Source organism: Grus americana, chromosome 3 (genome assembly GCF_028858705.1).
Source record: "Grus americana isolate bGruAme1 chromosome 3, bGruAme1.mat, whole genome shotgun sequence".
Classification (NCBI taxonomy): Eukaryota; Metazoa; Chordata; class Aves; order Gruiformes; family Gruidae; genus Grus; species Grus americana.
Window position 1 is genome coordinate 115,464,056 of NC_072854.1, and position 17,988 is coordinate 115,482,043.

At 36.8% G+C, this 17,988-nt stretch overlaps 1 protein-coding gene across 5 annotated transcripts in view; it reads left to right on the plus strand.

Annotated features, from left to right (window-relative positions):
- Positions 1-17,988, plus strand: part of AFTPH (aftiphilin) — a 47,283-nt gene that overhangs the window by 25,583 nt on the left and 3,712 nt on the right. The window contains exons 6-9 of one of the 5 annotated variants that reach the window (XM_054822090.1): positions 2,347-2,469; positions 8,791-8,851; positions 10,511-10,594; positions 14,464-14,587. In XM_054822090.1, coding sequence (XP_054678065.1) covers positions 2,347-2,469; positions 8,791-8,851; positions 10,511-10,594; positions 14,464-14,587 — 392 coding nt within the window. The other 4 variants (XR_008576591.1, XM_054822092.1, XR_008576592.1 and 1 more) reach the window with 4 other exon arrangements.

Below are 17,988 nucleotides of genomic sequence, written 5' to 3' on the forward strand. Positions count from 1 at the left end.
CAGTTATGGCTTAGGCATCACTTGAAATGCTAGAAAAGAATAATCAAATACACAATTTTCATTACGTGTGCAAGCAGATACTTTATTTTAAATTTAAAAAGTAGTGATTATTTCATAGTGCAAGCTATTGATTTAATAAGGTGGGCTAGCTAGTCCAAGCTCAGTTTGAGACATTTTCTAAAAGAGGAAAAATTGATTTGAAGTAATGTATTAATGTGTATGCAGCAATAAAAAGTTCTTCTTGTTGAATTTTAACTATTAAATATAAGGTAGACATTTTTTACATTTATACTAAAAGTTGACACAAGGAACTAGATGGTTAAATAGTTGTCAGAAATGACAAAGGAACACTGAAATTAATCAAAACATCAGTTCACAGCAGCAGCTGTGGGAAGCCCTGGCAGTAAGACCAGATGCCTCAAAGGAAGGTGGTTAAGAACTGCCAGATAGTTATGGTATTCCATGAAATGTGTGTAGGAAGTTTTCTCAGTGCTCTCGAGCATTATTCTTTGTGCAACTGTTTCCCTGACAGAATGTTTATTAATTACTGGATTGCATCTCAATATTCCAAGATCAAGAGAGGTGTATGGTAATGCTTTGCAGTGTTATTGGCATATGAATAAAGGACCCACGTTTTATATATATATGACCCACTTTTTTTATATATGTATATATAAAGGATCCACATTTTTTATATACATATGTAAAGGACCCACATTTTATATATATATATATATACACACACACACACACATATAAAGGACCCACATTTTTAATATATAAAATAATAATATAAATATATATACTTATGCATACAAGAAGCATTGTATAGCCACTATTGTTGTGTTGCCCCAAGTGCTAGATAAAAATAGCGAGCATAATTTAGATTTCTGTAGACTGAAGGAAACTCAAGTAACCTAGTGCAGCAAGGTCAACTGTTTTCGCTTAAGCCGATATTCTGTAATTCCTGTTTGGCATTCCAGACTCTGTGCAATGTCTGGAGTAGTAAAAACATTCAGCATTTTTGCTAGTCTGAGCAGAACAAATACGTTCTTTTTTTCCTGGAATCCTATATACATACACACATACATATATGGTCATTCATAAATGGAATATAAAAGGATTACAGTTTCTTTGGTATATATTAAACTAATTTAATCTGTAGGCTAATTTTGTAGAGTGACTTTACAGTCAGTTTCTAGAGATGTTTTTTCTGATGCATCAAGGTCAGCTCATGCACTGCGTTGGATGTAAGCATGGTGTTCTGATATAGAGAGATAAAACAATTAATAGCAATTGCTGTTTTCTTCCTGTAACATGTTTGTGAACAAGACTGTAGGCAACACGAGTGGTTATTTTTTTGCAACAGATTGTTGTTGCTGATTAATTATCTCCTAAATTTTTTATATACTTGTGCACATAATAAGATGGATACAGATGATGGTAGGAGTAAAGTGTCTTTCTCCTTTCTGTTGCCACACTGCTTCGTGTGTTTCTCTGCTGTCCAAAAGAATTGATTTAACTGATGGTTAAATTCGGAGCCTCCCTAACATGGTGTACGAGCATTTGTGGGACAGCTGATCTTGGTGACTGACTTCCTGAAATTATTTTAAAATAAGCTAGTTGCAAATCCAGTGGTTTTATTTGGGGGTTTCTTTTCTCTTACGTCATTGTTCTGAGATGGTTTCAGTGTCTCAGTGCAAACTTTGGTCTTTATGTAAATCTCTTTCTCACCCTGTTTCATTCAGGAACACCAGACACTTCAGACATTTTTCATAGTACTGTTTAGCTTTGAACAGTTTGTTTAAAATGTGGGTTTATTTATTTTCTTAATGCTTTTCAATGCATTTATTTCCATGTCAGTAATTACTGTTCTCGGTATCACTCTGTAAACTGATAATTTGACTTGTTTCTTCTGAATTACTTAATTTTTCAAATGGAATGAATGCACTTGTACCTTTCTGATGAGCCATTTGATATTTCCAGAATATCCTACACACAGTTGGGAGGAGAAGATGTCACCTTATCAAGTAACTGTTTCCTCCAGCTTAAATTACATTATAGAAATTTGAAAGCAAGCTCCAGCTAAGCACTTGAGTTTCTGTTACTGGCTCTAAAATGTTTCTTAGGCCTAAGGATCCAAGATAATTCTCTCCCCTACCCCATCTGCTTCTGTGTCCCCCTCACTGAAAGTGTCCCAGAGATGTATGCTTACCCCCATGCCCTTAGTTGAGGGTAGTACTACCTAGTAGTGTGTTTTCTGTCTTTTTGTGTCTGCAGTTCTTGGAATATATGTAAGTGTGTGTGTCTGTGGTTTATTTTTTTTTAATTTATTTCTTTATTTAGGGTATGTTAGAGCCTACCAAGGAACCTTTGAAACCAATATCTGCAGCAGAAAAAATAGCTTCAATAGGACAGACACCTCCTGTATCACCAGAGATGAACACATGTACATCTGATCAGTTCCAGGTAAAAAATAGGGGGAGGAGAGAAAAAGAAAGAATGAGGGAAACAATGGGATGCCTTGCCTGTTCATTTGTATTTAAAATATCTAGATGGTGTGTTCAGAGACTTGTTTGTAAAGGGCAGGTGCTCCTTGTGTCAGATTGAAGTCCTGCTCTTGGATCTACTTTTCATGTGTGACTGGAATGGAGTCCCTACGATAAGACTGTGGCAGTTGGTGGCCAGCATTTAAGAGTCCTGATGGATATTTCCTGGTATACAACAACGTGCTCCAAAAGGCAGTGGACGGTTACTTCCACAAATTTTAGATGGAACTTTACAGTTGTCCTGCCTCTGGCTAACATTTTTTACCGTTACTTTTTCTGAAGCTTACTCTGAGAGTCTGATACAATATGAGTTCAGAGGAGTTTAGGAGTGAGGTTTTGAATTACGTGAATTCTGTTTTGTTGTTGTGTTGATATTATGATATTAGAAAACCACTTAAATGCCATGCGTGTTGCAATGTGTGTGGTTGGCAACTAGCTAATGGGATATGCAGAGACATTTCATTTTCAGTGTCATTACAGTGGTACTCGACACACATTCAGAGAGTCAGCTGAGTCCCTCCTTAGTGCAGGTCGTCTTTGATCTGCCCAGCATCTTTAGTTACCTGCTACGCTTGTGACCTTCTGGTTGAAGGCATTCCAAAATTCCACAATCCTTGTGCTACACCTGACCTTAACAGTAGGTACTTCTGAGTACAGTGACTTTGTTGCACTCTTTGCTCTGCCATAGTGCAGTGTTCTAACTGTGACATGCTGATACCAGAGGAGAACTATTTTTTCACTGTGGAATAGCAGTATGTCAGTGGGCTCAGAACTGAGGTTGTTTCATATGGTAATATACGTGTTTGGTGACGCTTCCTATGCTGCTTCTCACAAATACTATAGCGGAACTGAGTAGCTGAACTGAGTATTAGAAGAGGTAACAGTAAAGATAATTGCAACTGGTCTGAGCTGAAGAAATCACTTATGTGACTTCCATACATGAACAAAGTAGGAAAATTTCACTGGCTTTCTGCAGCATTCAAAATTGCCCTTTTTACAGAGGGGATAAACCATACACCAAACATAGAGCAGAGAGCTGCAAGAGTCTGAAGCAGCAGCCTCTCTTGACATCTGCCATTTTCTCAGTTGCTTGGCAGTCGTAGTGCTGAGTGCTGAAAATAAGAACCTCTACTTACCAAAGTCTCTTTTTTTTCTCTAATACGTATTTGTACTTTTAGGTACTCCTGCAGCAGAATTTCCCATTACTTGTCACAGTTTGATAATCTTGTCCTATAGCTTGTTCTGACAAGGCCATCTCAGTTCAATAGTTGTGGTCCATGAATGCGTAGGGGAAGCTTCTATGCTATCTGTCTGCACTGCTGGCTTTAGATTATTTTTTTCCAAAAAGACAAATACTAAAATAAGCTTTTGGAGAAGAGATGAGTTGGAGATCTAACAGTTTGGAATGCTAAAAGGTTGCAGTTAAGTGACATTCAGAAAGTTTCAGGGCATGAACGATCAATTCTCTAGAGACCTTGTTTCTCTCTTGGCCTCATCTGTTAGTGTTTGATGTCTTCTGTTTGCTTTTGGGAAAAATCCAGCTTCACTTCACATTGTGCAGACTGCCTCTTAGGAATATTCCAGATTGTAGTGGTGTTAAGATGATGTGCCCAAACTTTGGTAAACATTTCATTAGGAACTGTGCTGTAAACTTTAATATTTCCATTGCATACTTATCCTGGGCAATTTTAGTGGACCCTGAAACTTCTTGTTCTAAGCACAGGTAGTTTAGGTACAACAACTTAGGTATCTTTAAGATTAACTAAGTAATTACACATTAACTGGGTAAAACTTCTAAATTCCTCCATTTTCAGATAGCAATGATGATTGGTCATTCCTATATTCAGAAACATCAGCATATTGGCTTTCTTGTTGAAAAAAGAGGTTCTGGTTAATAGATTTCTATGCTTTGCTTAAGGAAAGGAGAATTCTCCTTTATTGAAAGCCTGGCATTTATGGGACTTGTATACAGATCAGTATGTGTATGACTTCCTGCTGGGGGAATAAGATTTTGGAATAAAGAGTCTGATGATGCAGAAGTGGGAGTGCGAAGAACACTTGTAAAAAAACACAGAAATGTCTCCTTAGTTTTTTGGTTGTAGGCAAATGGAGGAAAGCATGCAGAGTTTTAAAATAGAGAGCATTAGAAATCAAAAGAATGAAGAGGAAAAAAGCAGCAAATGAGCTGCAATAATTTTTCCTAGCTATTTTATAAACTCTATATTTTTTGGCCTCCTTCCCTGCAGAGGATCTCACTGGGTTGGTTAGGCTGTGGAAATAAAGTGAACGAATTTCCATCTGAGCAATTTAAGCTGTAATGACAAGACTTTCAAAATTATGATTTCCCATCTTGAGCAAGTTAAGTTACTGACTGATCTATTAAATTAATTTATTATATAAAGATTACTTTTGTAGACTCGTTCTGTTTTACATTTGAAGGTAGTGTCTAAATTCTTCTTAGATCTGTTGTTTATCTTGACAGTTGGGGGGTTTATTTCTCTGTTCCTCTGTGCTCATAACTTTAAGGCAGTAAACAGAATATGAAATAATCCCCTGATTACTGTTGCCTTTATCTAAGCATGGTGTCTCAAAGACTTTGCAGGTCTGAAGTAAAAGGCTGTATCAAGGCACATCAGGTGTAAGAGAGAATGGCTGCTCAAACAGGCAACCTCTGATTGTGAAACCTGAGACAGGTACCCTTTACTTTTTTTTACAGCATCTGCTATAGTGGGCTTTTACACCATGGCCAAGTCTTCAGTCAGTGCAATTAAAATATACTCCAGTGCTTGTTAAAAAGGTTGCTGTCTGGACTTACTGTTGACTGCTTTGTCTTGATTTTTACGTTGTTCTCTGGTTAATGTTGTTTTAAAGTTTATTTACCTGCTTCTCTTTGGCTTTCTTGCAAAAAGTTACCTAGATAATTCTGCTCCTTAGCTATTGCTTCAAAGCATCTGCTTCTCTCTGTTTGGGACTGTGTCTTTGGTAGAGACTAGTGGTAGCTTTGTCCCAGCATACAGGATAACTTTAGGATTTCTTACCTGCCTAGTTTTGCTTAGTAAGTTTTATATTGGAATAGACCCAGACCTTTCTAGAAGAAAATTACCAGTAATTCTTTCCTGCAGGTGCCCATTACAGCACATCTGCATGCATGTAAGCCACTGAATTAGAGATCAGGTTATAACAGAAATATGTATCTTACACTTGCTGGCTATTAGGGACTGAACCTTAATTAAACCCCATGGGGTGACAGTCTTTAAAAACACTTTTAATTACATAAGGGACCATCAGGACTTCTAACAATGACAGATGCAAACTACCATATTATTGGCCACCAGCCAAAGGCTCCATCATGGAACTACTCTCCAGTTATACATATGAGAAAGATCCAAGAATATATGTAGCTTTGACAGAGTAAGAGAAAGATTTGCAGGTAAGAGATATTACAGAACTTGCTATTCTATCAGATGTGACAGTCGCTTAAAGGTGGTGTCTGGGAAGAATAATTTTCAGAACTATTGTAATTTTGTCAATGAATACACACAATGAAATGTATTAATTACTTCCTTGTAAACCTTTTTCTGAAATGTTTATGATGTTTATTTGTGGGATCTGTCTAAATACTGATATTATATTTGTATTACAAGCCCTTCTATTTTTCCCCCAGCTTTAAGACAGCACAATACTTCCTTTTTTTTTTTTTCCCCTTTGTTTAATTTTCCTTGGGTAGTTATTGGCACAGACACAAACATTTACATTTTACTCCTTTGGATTATAAAAGCTCTTACATAATACTATTCTAAAATTACTGTGTGAAAACATCTCTCACTTTGATAAAAGTGAAATATGATGAAGTAAAACCAGCAGGCATTTTAGTTTCCTCTTTCTCCCTTCCTTAACATTCAGAGTAGTACTCTGACAGCTGAGTATACTTTTTCATTTCCGTACTGTGTCCTGTAATCTAAGATGGAGGGAGGAGTGAGAGCAGTTTGCCCCTTTTCCTTAAAGCGTGTTATTAACATAATGGTTGTAAATTCAGTAGTCTAGCAACCTTGCAATCTCCAAAAGACAAAACATTTTACTCCCATTTGCAGGGCATGTTCCCATTGTCTGAGATTTCAACGCTGTGTTCAGATGTCCCAGTATAGTTAGTTTTCTTAGGGCTGAGGTCAGTAGAAACAGAAAGCTTTTCCTTTCTGTTTAATTGGCTTTTGCCTCTGCCCTTTCCTTTCAGTTTGTTTGCAGTTGTATAGACCAGGGCTTGCCAGCATCCTGTATAGATGGAGTCTAATTTACTTGCCACCCCACTCTCTTGCAAGTGGTTGAAGTCAGCAGAATGGTCTGATTCTGCAGAGCAGACTAATATTCTTAGTATACTCTTACTGATTTGGAGTCAGATGATTTTTTTTTTCCATTTTAGGAAGAATTCATCACATCCTTTGTCCTCTCATTGGCAGATTTGAGAATCAAGTCGTCATTAAAGGGAAAAGCTTAGCCAGCCATTGGTACCACCTTTTCCATGCAGTTGTCACACTCATCAGTCCTGAGTCAATCTTTTGACACAAAATGTAGTGGGTGTTTTCCTCAGTAAGTGAGAGTTGGTAGGGACCTACTTTGTTTCAATTTGAGTTCATTTTCCTCAAGGCAGAAAACTACTAAATTGTCGTACTCGCCTCCTTTTTTTATTTTTTTTATTCAAACCTTTTTTAATGTTAACATATTTTAGGTGTGACAAACTTTAAACACACTACTGATGATAGTGATCATTACTTCATCAGGTGTAGCTTCCAGACTGCTAACATTATGTTTCTATGCAAATCATTTCAATGCCAGTAATTTCATTACCAAAGTAAAGTAAAAAGTGTACAATCAGCTCCTTAAGCTCCATGGAGTGAATACTGTTCTAGTTGTGCTGTGTACTAGAAATATTTCCAAGTCACTAGGTAGGAAAGATTTTTCTAGGCAAGGCACTTACTATAAGTAAATACAGAAATCTCCAGCTCCCTTCATTTTTTCTTTCTGTAAACATCTATCTCCTGGCAAAAGCCTCTTACGGTTAGCTTAATTGTACAAAGCTAGCTCAGGTTGCTACAGTCTTGATTCATGAATCTCCATATTTTTTCAGTGTTGGATAGTTGAAAGTTTTAAAAGTAAAATAAAAATTAAAGCCTGACTTTCTACAAAAGCAAAGAGAAGGTATGTCTCAGCCACTGGAAGCTTGACAACTAATGATTGATTCTGAATAATACTGTAGAGAACTTCCATTGCTTTTCTTCCTTAAGTGTGATTGTTCTGTTAGAAGTTGAAAGCACATCCTTTCCCAGAACTTCTTGACAGTTGGCCTCACTGGGGAGAGAGCAGAAATGTAATGCACAGAAGTAGAAAGATCAACTTTATTCCAGACATTTCTGATACTGTCCCATCAGTTTGTGAGCAGAGAATACGGGAGGACAGCACTTGCAAGTTACACTGCACCTGAACGCATTTTCCCTGTAAAGCATGGTCCCTGCTGTTTGCTTGATTCACCTGTGTGTGTGTGCAAAAGACTTAGCGAGAGGAGAGGAAAAGGCAAGAATGGTCTCCCAGAAGGAGCCAATGTTTCCATACTCCTCTTGTTCAAGCATTGTTACCAATAGCTTGTTTATATATTGGAATGAGTTAATTGTTAAAAGATAATAAGTCACAGGAATTTTTTTTTTAAGGGGGTGGAGTGGGGAGGGTGTTGATAGTTTGTCCCTCACATGTAAGGATGATGTCTCATAAAAGCAAAACAAACCAAAAGAATCATGGGCTATTTGATGGTAAATAACTGATTTTATATACAGTCAGGACAAAGCATTGATGTACAGACAGCTTTCACTAATAAACCTATAATTGTGTATACATAATTTTTTATGCAAAAGGCCTCATCTTCCATGAAAGTAATAGTAGTTTAACTTTCAACTATGCCTTAAGGTTTTTTTAATTCCATTCATATGTTTTAGTTAATTTGCAAATCTTGTTCAAGTTAGAAGTTATAACTAATCCGTACTGTTCAGAATTTAATGAGACTTCCTGTGGTAGAACAAATCTACTTTGAATTTTTAGTGCATATTATGAAAATACACACCTCCCAAAAGTTGGGACTTGCTCGTTTAGTTGTCTTTTTAGTATTTAGACGCTAAAGAATCTGTTGTTTGAACTGCTTTGCATTGTTGTAACCTGAACTGACTATAAAATCTGATTTCTGACTTTTCAACTCTAGGAATCTCTACCACCTGTCCAGTTTGACTGGAGTAGCAGTGGCCTTACTAACCCTTTAGATGGTACGTCTCTCCGTAGAGCCTCTAGCACCAGAGCTAGAGATAAGAAAGCTACAAAGTTCAGACAAACATCTATCTGCTGATTTTTTTATTTTTTTTAAATATACACACACACATATATATAAAAATAAATAGAATATTTATTTCTTACTCCTAACTTTGGAAATTCAGGCTTTCTTTCTGATTAACTGTGCCCCTACGTGAAGTATTATGTAGTCTGAAAAATACTAAGTTATTTTTAGATTCCTGCCATATGCTAATGACACAGTGGCAATATTAACACTTCATTATATACATAACTGCAGATTATAATGAAACTCTGAACAAATGAGCATTTTAAATTGACAAGTTTTACTTCTTAAAACTATTTTTCACCAATGAACTATCTCTTTAGACATCCTTTGAATGACAAACTTATGTATAGTGGCTACTTCAAAGCACAATATTTTAACCACAAACTGTTTGCAAATATGCACTTCTTGAGCTGAAAGTTTTCAGATTTACAGATAATTTTATATTTCAAAAACGTGACTTCATCTGTTATCACTTTTGCTTACACTCAAGAGCTAATTATAGCTAATAAATTAGAGGTAGCTACAAACTTATTTGTATCTGTAAATGTATATAGTTATCACATGAAAGACCCTGCGCCTATGTGTATTTTAATAGCAAAGTGAGTTGTGCCACTGCCCCCAGTCTCAGAAATGTAAGTGCATGCAAAGGAAATAAAACAAGTTTTGGAAACTTGTTTGACAGACTAGAAACCCGTAAAGAAACTGATACCTTTATGAAGAGCCTGCTAACAGCAATTAATTTGTGACACACAAGTTGTTCAAAAGCAGGCTGAAATAAACTGCATCTCTTACTGCACTGGTGTTGCCTCACAGTGTTGTTTCAGAACATGTGGGATGTTAAAAGTTTGGATAGCAATATCATGGTGCTGAAGGAAAGCCTGGATGGACCCTTTTGCTGTTGTCTGGTGTCTTACTACTTCAGTCAATCATCATGCTTTCTTTTTAACAAACAACTTCTTTAAAATGTATCTTGGTTTGATTTCTGTTTTAGTACTAAAGGGGAACAGTATAATTTGCCAGTGAGGAACTGGATATGATAGTGGCGTTTGTTACGCTGTGTTCACACTGCTATAAGATAATGGTAATTAATAGCTTAAAGCTGCTAAATACAACTTTAAAGGAGTTTGGGTTTTGGGGTTTTTTTTGGTTCTTTGCTATTTGGGCATCTGCTAAGTCTTCCTGATGAAAGAATAGCTTTCAATTTCAGTGAGGGGAGAAGAAGCCTGCTATGTTCTAACTATCAATTGACCTATATATTGTTTCCCTTTAACTGATCACATCTTTCTCTCTGGGTCGTGCTGGTTCTCTTTCATTTTTAGATTGAAATAAATATATTTTAAAGTTACTAGTGTTGATTTCCTTGCTGCATTGTACATGAGGAAATGTGCACTGAATTAAGTTGTTAACATTTTAGAAGGTACAAACTAATACTGTAAGCATTGTTTTCATGTCAATTTTTAAATTGCGTACTGAGTACTAATTATAACTTGCATGTTCAAGTGTGTGTCTTACCCCTTTTTACACATAAACCCCTCCCTTGGCTTACCTTCTATATGGCTGCCTACCAACACGGTCACTGAATTTCAAGCTAGTGGAGGTTCCACTCTTCTGAACCTTGATTTCTTTGGGCCCGTGGATGACAGTAGCTCTAGCAGCACCACCACAATCCCAGGTCAGCAGAGTGTTAAAACCACAACTGTAATATTATAACGACTTACTAAAAGCATGAGCACATCACTTGACTTTCCTATAAACAAGGAGAAATTTTACATTGCATTTCTCTAAAATGTCTTTCTACTGCGTTTTTCCTTTAATCTATGTTCTGTTTTCTGATGTTTTGTATCGAGTGCCAAGTATTTAAAAGGTACTGTCAGCTCTGTATTCGTCACGTGCTGAAGGAATGAATGCCTCTTATGCTCTTGCAAATAAGATGTTAAAACACTTGTTTCAAATGAGAAACTTTGAAAGTTAACTTTTCTAAGCACTTATGAAAAAATTGAAAAATACTGTAGATGTGACGATTCCTAAAAAATGAGGCTTGCTCCCTCTTCTGAATGAGTGTCTCCAAATCATAGGATTATGATGCTACTTGGAAGTTATGTGTGAATATAAAGTTATGGGGCTTAACATATCACAACCCCACTGATGTTTGCTGCTACCAGGAAGTTGTAAATTTTTCTCTTTGTGTGAACTACTAATATTAATGATAAAGTGAAAAAAGTGTTTTAACAACATTCATAATGGAAAACAAGGATAGTTGCATGTTTGTGGGACATCAGAAGTTCACAAATGTTAATTATACAACCAAAGCACTTTATCTGCAAGTTAGTCCCTTAAAAGGAGACAAAACCACCACTCTTTCCATTGAATAATATGTGAAAGTAATTGAATTCATTTATCGCGTGGTTTTGACATGCTCTGAGTATTTTGTGTGAGCTTGCAAAAACCTACGCTTTGAATAAATTTCTGCAGGAATGTTTGGGGGATTTATCCCAATGCACAGGTTAAGTAGATAAGTCAAAGATTCTTTCAATACAATGCCTGAAGCCATGATAATCACTTTCTTCATAGGAATGGATTTTTTCCTCATAGTGAATTTAATTTAAAAAATCAATTTTGAAGAGGTTTGGGGTTTTCCCACATTTAAAGGAAGTGCTTATATTTTTCCTATTTTTTTTAAACCTGCTCTTTTAGTTTTGGAATCTGATCATCAAAGGCAACTTCATGATGTCTCATTCCAAACTTATTTTTGTTCCACCCTTGAGAAATGTCATTATCAGATGAAAGACAGCAGATTTGTCCTCGAAGTGATGGGTAGCAAATTCAGGATGCTTGAGTCTTACAGATTGTTTGAGTGTGTGCAAGTCTATCGACATAAAAGTTATCAGTCTCCAGTACGTGTACTGCTCGTGCAGTCGGGTACCTTCTTGTGTCCTGATGCTGTGCACACTTGAGGTGATTACTGGAGGGATGCTCTTTTAGTTGTTGTTTCATCAAGTTACAGGTATTATCACCTTCCCTGGTATGCCCTATAGTGCCCCCCCCCCTTTTTTTTTTGTTTTGTTTGTTTTGGCTTTTCTTCCTCCTGACTTGTTTCTGGGAAAGTCATTTGTTTCTTGGCTTGCAGCTCGTGTGTTTGCGTGTGTCTTTAGGAGCTTTGTGTGGGGTTTGGTTGGCTAACTTTCCTTCAATATCTCATTAAGGTTTTGCAGTGCTTTCCTTAAATATTCTCTAATCATTTGAATGAAATAGAGAATATGCAACTCTTAAAAATAACTAAAATAATTGAAAGACAAATTGTTAGATCTTTTGGCTTAAAGAAGAAACTTTTATCAGTAATAGAAGTTTGTTCTTTCTCTGAAGACCTTAATTTACTTACTATGGATCGGTGCTGTATTCCTCTCAGTCTGAAATCACTTTTTATTAAAATTTGCATTCTACATCATGAACAGGGAGTTACTTCTAGTATGTTCCCATGGATTTAGTGTATTATTTTATTTTTCATGTTGATAGTGTAACATAAATGTAGCTGAGTAAGCTGTGCCTAAAGAACAATAAACTGAGCAGACATCACACTACAATGAAAATGAATTCAGGACCGTAAATGTGAATACCTAAATGATGTAACTTATAAGGTTGCATTTAACATTTGTTGCAGAGTTGCATGTCAAAGGACTCCTTGTTTCAATTAGTTTTACAATTTGTACCTTAATGGGATTTCGCAGGCTTCTGCAAGTCAAAGTGTATTTCAAGTCTTCCTCTCCCTGATTGAAAGTGGATATTTTATGGAATAGCTGGGCTTTTTCCTATTTCCAAGTTCTGTAAACATCTGACAATACTTAAAGTCTTGGTGTACTGGTCCCAGGACAGTACATATTGTGAAGTTTTGCATGAAACTGGATGAAATTAACTTTGAAAATCCAGACTTAAGAAAATCTAGGTTGAAAGGAGAACTGATTAATTTCTAATCAACTCGTGTTAAATGGAGCAATTCCCCCACCCTAGCTCCTGCAGCTTAACCAGATGATTCTCTTAATTTTACTTTTTGGTTGGCTTAGTTCCCTAACAGTGAAAGGCTACTTCACTTGTGCACAAATGATGAATGGTCAAGACACTGCTTGGGAGAGTTCATTCAAAGCAGGCATGAGGATTATTAACCTCGTCTGTTTGCACACATAGTACTGCAATTACTGGGTGGAAAAGGAAGGACTATAGACACAGGCATTTTTTTTGTTTAGTAATCTTTTGGTATTTTATGAGTACATCTAAAAGTGTCTTGATCCAGGCAAGTAAACTGGGTAAAATCATCAGCACATCAGTTTATAAATCCTGGTTTTATATTAGGTAGCTACATGGGACCATCGTGTCCAAGTATTTGCAGCATTTGTTCTGCAGTAGTATGAAATGCTTCTCTATTGTCCAGACCACCTGGCACTAGCGTTAAACTTGTTTAGAATGCAGGTGTCTATAAAACACAATACTTCTGTACAAAAATTCTACGCTGTTTTTGAAAAATGTTTTTAATTGTGGATGGCACCTATGCACACTTCATTTAAACCCATGAACCATAAAGTAGCTGAAACTGTAACTAGAGGAATATCACCAATTTAAAATGCTTTTGAGCAACAAAATGTGTTGTAACAGTCTTTCCTCTTGATTTATTTTGATAATTCTAATTCCTGGAGACTTTTTTAAAGAAAACATTCTTAATATCTGGAAATTCTGGAGCCACTTCCTACTGAGATGTGATGCTTGATATTAAATATGTATCTTTGGATGCAGGTTTCCATTGTTTGCATTCTTTTCAGAATGACCTCTGCTGATAAAATTTGAAATCCATTTGCAATATATGTGATGTCAAAATTTAGCATCTGATTTAAGGTATCTGAAACTAGGAAATCAAGGCTTAAACATCCAGATACTTGATGCTTTATAAATACTTGAAAGATGAAAAGGGAGCATAGATTAAAAGTTTTGGTAGCATTATACATGTTAGTATGTAACTTTTTTGAATGCCATTACACTTTTATGTATCATAAAAGCTTCTTTCCCTCACTTAAAAAAATTTTAACACAACCTCTTGTGAAAACCAAGACACTAAATGCACTCTAACACATGCCAGTGGTGTGTGTAATCTCTCGTTAGAGTTGGTCCCTGCTAACATGCAGCGTGCTTTTAATGCAAACAGTTGAACTGAAGTAATTGAAACAATCCATTTTAACATAGCTGACATTTTTGCAGGTGTTTCACACTAAAAAGTAAATCAAATTTGTTTTGTTTACTCTTAGACTGAGACCTTGTATGCCAGACTTGATCCAATGTGTGTGTTTTGTAGGACAACTATAAAAGCTACTGAAAAAGGGTGGGGAGAGAGGACAGTGTTTCAGAACCGCAGACATGTTCTGTCATGTTCTTGTCATGTATCTTGAAATTATAAATGATTCAGATGTTTACAGAAAACAGTCTCTAGCAAGTCGGTCTGTGGCTAATGATGGCTATACTTGCCTCCAACCATCACTGATTATCATTTTATACTATAAGGTGTGGATCCTGAGTTGTATGAGTTGACAACCTCAAAACTGGAAACTTCTAATGCAAGCAACAGAGTGACTGATGCGTTTGCAAGACTCATGTCCACAGTGGAGAAGGCAAGCACGTCCACAAGGTAAATACTCTTTGCTGTGGTTTTTTTTTTTCTTCTTTTTCGAAGGGTGGCATGAAATGTGAGGAGTGAATGTGTGTGCTATTGTAGGTCAGAAGTTCTTGAATGATCAGAAGACTTGAATTTAATAATTAAATTTAAATATGAAATTCATAGTACTGTAGTTCATATTTCAAATTATCCTAGAACTCTAAAATGAGATGGGAAACAGTTCATGAGCTGAAAGAAAAAGATCACCAGGACATAAATTGAAAAGCTAGAGCCAAAGACTGAACTGGAGAAAGCAACTTTCTGAAGAACAGAGCTGATTCCTAAGCATGAAAGGGTACATTGAACCACGCAGTTCAGTGACAGAAGACTCTCCTCCGTCCTCTGTGTAATTTATAGATACGGAATGTTCCACAAGTAAAATGATAAAACTGACTAATAATCATGGCAATTTTTGTCCCTTCCCATATATTTCTAGCACCTGTCAAAATTTCAGTGACCAAACATCAGATTCATTTTGTTGTTGCAAGTTAAGGAACAAGCGTGTAGTTGGTTTAGGATGTCTCTTCTGCTTCATGGATCTCATGTGAAGTTCTTCTGTACTTTTTTTTTATAGGTAGAACCTATATAAAGGCTTTAGGTGTCAGATGTCTTCCTTGAAGTCTGGCCTGCTGAATGGGTACAGAATAGTCTGTCCATTTATAAGCTTGGACTACTTAGGTTTATCTTTTGAATGTGTATCTTAGCAGTAGGATCCTGGACTATCTTAACATGTAATTAATGTCTGTACCTGACAATCGCTGAGCGATTCTTAACAAATAAAACATTTCTATTGTTGAGGAAGTGCATGCCTCAACATGCAGCAAATACTAGTTGCTTTGCAACTAATAGATTAACATAACCTCACTCATAAGTGAGCTTTAGGGTTTATTCAGCACTCTAAAACTAAATAGATGTGTTTCCATGCAGCATAGCGCTTAAGAGAGGAGGCACGGTTGAAGAGAGTTGCAGCAAATGTAGTGATTTGTAATGGTGGGACATAGCTGGCTTTCTTAAAATGACTAAACCTATAGTTTTCAAGAGCTCTTCCAAAACACGTTCTTTCATTGAGAAAACTATCCTGCTAGTTTTCCTGCAACTATCTTGCTATTGAAAACAATTCAAAGTGAACTCTAAATAAAAGATCAACAAGCCATGAAATTTCAAGGGAGAACCAGTAGAGGGAACTCTACACTTCAATGCTGATTTTTGTGTCTCGGCTTTTGGATTGCCTATTTTTGTATCCATGGAGTGCACATAGTCTTTCTGAAGATACACTAGTGGGAATGTTTGACTTTCACTAATTAGAAAACATAGTTACAGCTGAAATATTTTTGTAATATATTCTAAGTCTAATTTAAAACTAACTACAAATTCACAGCAGGGCATACAAACTCCAAATGTACCATTATTAATTATTGTATCTCCATTCATAGACTTGTACCTACTTCCTTGCTTTAAGATATCTTAGCTTACTTTTCCTTTACAAAGGTACAGGGAAGTCTGCTTTGCTTAAATTGATGTTGACCTTCATTTTTCTGTATTGTTTTTTTTGATATGAGGAGTTTGGGGTTTTTTCCAATGCTTTCATAGTGCACTTGAAAGCTCTTACTTGTTTTGTTAAAGCTCTTTATCCAGATGTCAAAGTTTTTTCCCCTATTCTGGAGAGCATCGCTTACCAATAGAGGTTGTAGATCTGTGCAGTAGGAATATATCAGGCCGGAGACCTGAGACTTGGTGGTTAAGTTCAGATACATACAAGGATTAGCTGTTTTAAAGCAGTTGTTTTAATTGTTCAATACATTTTACATTTTGTGGTTTTGTCAACTCTGAATTTTAAAAATTGCAAGTGGTGTTTTCTCTTTCTGATTTCATGCTCTCTGAAAGAAAAGCAGTCTTCTGTTTTTCAAGCTAGAAACCTTCAGAGATATAGGAAGGTCTTATCTCGGAAGTATGCCAAGTATGTTGCAGTATGTTAGCTTTGTCTAATAAAATTGTTTTTCTTTTGAAACTTTTATTTTTTTTTTAATGAACTACAGACTTTAAAATAGGAGTGGCTGGGTACAGCCAGCTCAAGAAGGATGACATTCATGCACCAACTTGGAAATGAGGACTATTAGCCATTCATGATAACTGATCCAGGGAAGATGTGGCCGGTGGCTTAACGCCACTTTGGTGGCAACATCAGCTGTGCTAGGGCTATCTCATGCCTGTAACTAACTTGTCCAAACTCAGGATCTTTAGGGTAAAGTTTAGCGTGAAAATACCATTGTCCTGCTGTAGGAAGCCATGTGAAGAGTCATCTTTGTCTGAAATAGCTTCATCTTTTGCTTACAAACTGATCTCTTGAAGCTGGAAAGTCAGTTTCTCAGAAGGAAAGTGTTGGGAGAGGAGGGGAAACTTCTCCCTCAGCTTGAGCCTGAAACCTCGGTGGTAGCAGTAAGTGTTGAAGGTCAGAGACTTAGTGCAGCATTCCACTGTGAGACTCTGCAGCCTTGCCCAGTTCCATAGAATTGGCAGAGATCAAAAGTTTATCTGCTGTCTTCTTGAAGGAAAGCAGAGTGCTGATACCTTTCCAAGAAATGGCCAAAACCTTCTTTTAAACTGGAAATACTCCTTGTGGGTGGTGTTGGATGGAGCAGGCTAATGCTTAATTACAGACTGATTTTTAAAGTGCATTTCTCTAATCAACTCATTGTTGCTATTAGAGCCCGGCCTTGCTGGTGCTATCCACAAAACCCTTTGCAAACATGAGACGACTGAAGTCGTGAAAGACTGAATGCTGCAGGAAGGGCTTGGAATGCAAATCAGAACAGCGAGGTGTGAGTGACACATCGACAAAGCATTCCCTATTTCTTGCTAAATTTTGTTCCAACAACTTTCCTGCCTGTCAGTCTGGCTGATTTCTTGCAGCTTAGTGTTAACATGCCTTTGAAAAGGAAACTTCATGGCAACAGGTAGAGGGACTTGCAATTATTTGCTTGGATAAGGGCATCCCCTCTGTCCTGGGAGGAACTGTGACCTAGTGTAACAGAAGAGATGGACGGGGGCAAAGTGCTCTGTAAAAGGTAGTTTTAATACCTGAATAGGCAAGGACTCTGTTTTGAGCTGGGGTGGGTCTTTTAATGGTTTAGTTATCAAAAGATCTGGTTCCAAAGCAGACAGAGGTAGTACAGCTGCCACTGACAATTCACTTACTCAGGTGTCTGTTCTATAAGCCACGGTAGCTAGAAATTAAGAGTGCATAAATAGAAGCTCTGCAACAGCCCCCCACAGACCATGGTGTAGCAGAAGTCTCTTGACAGTGGGAACATCTTCAGCAAAAGTGGTGACTGAAATTAATGCACCTGATGTGGTTCTTTCTCTTGCTTCTATCA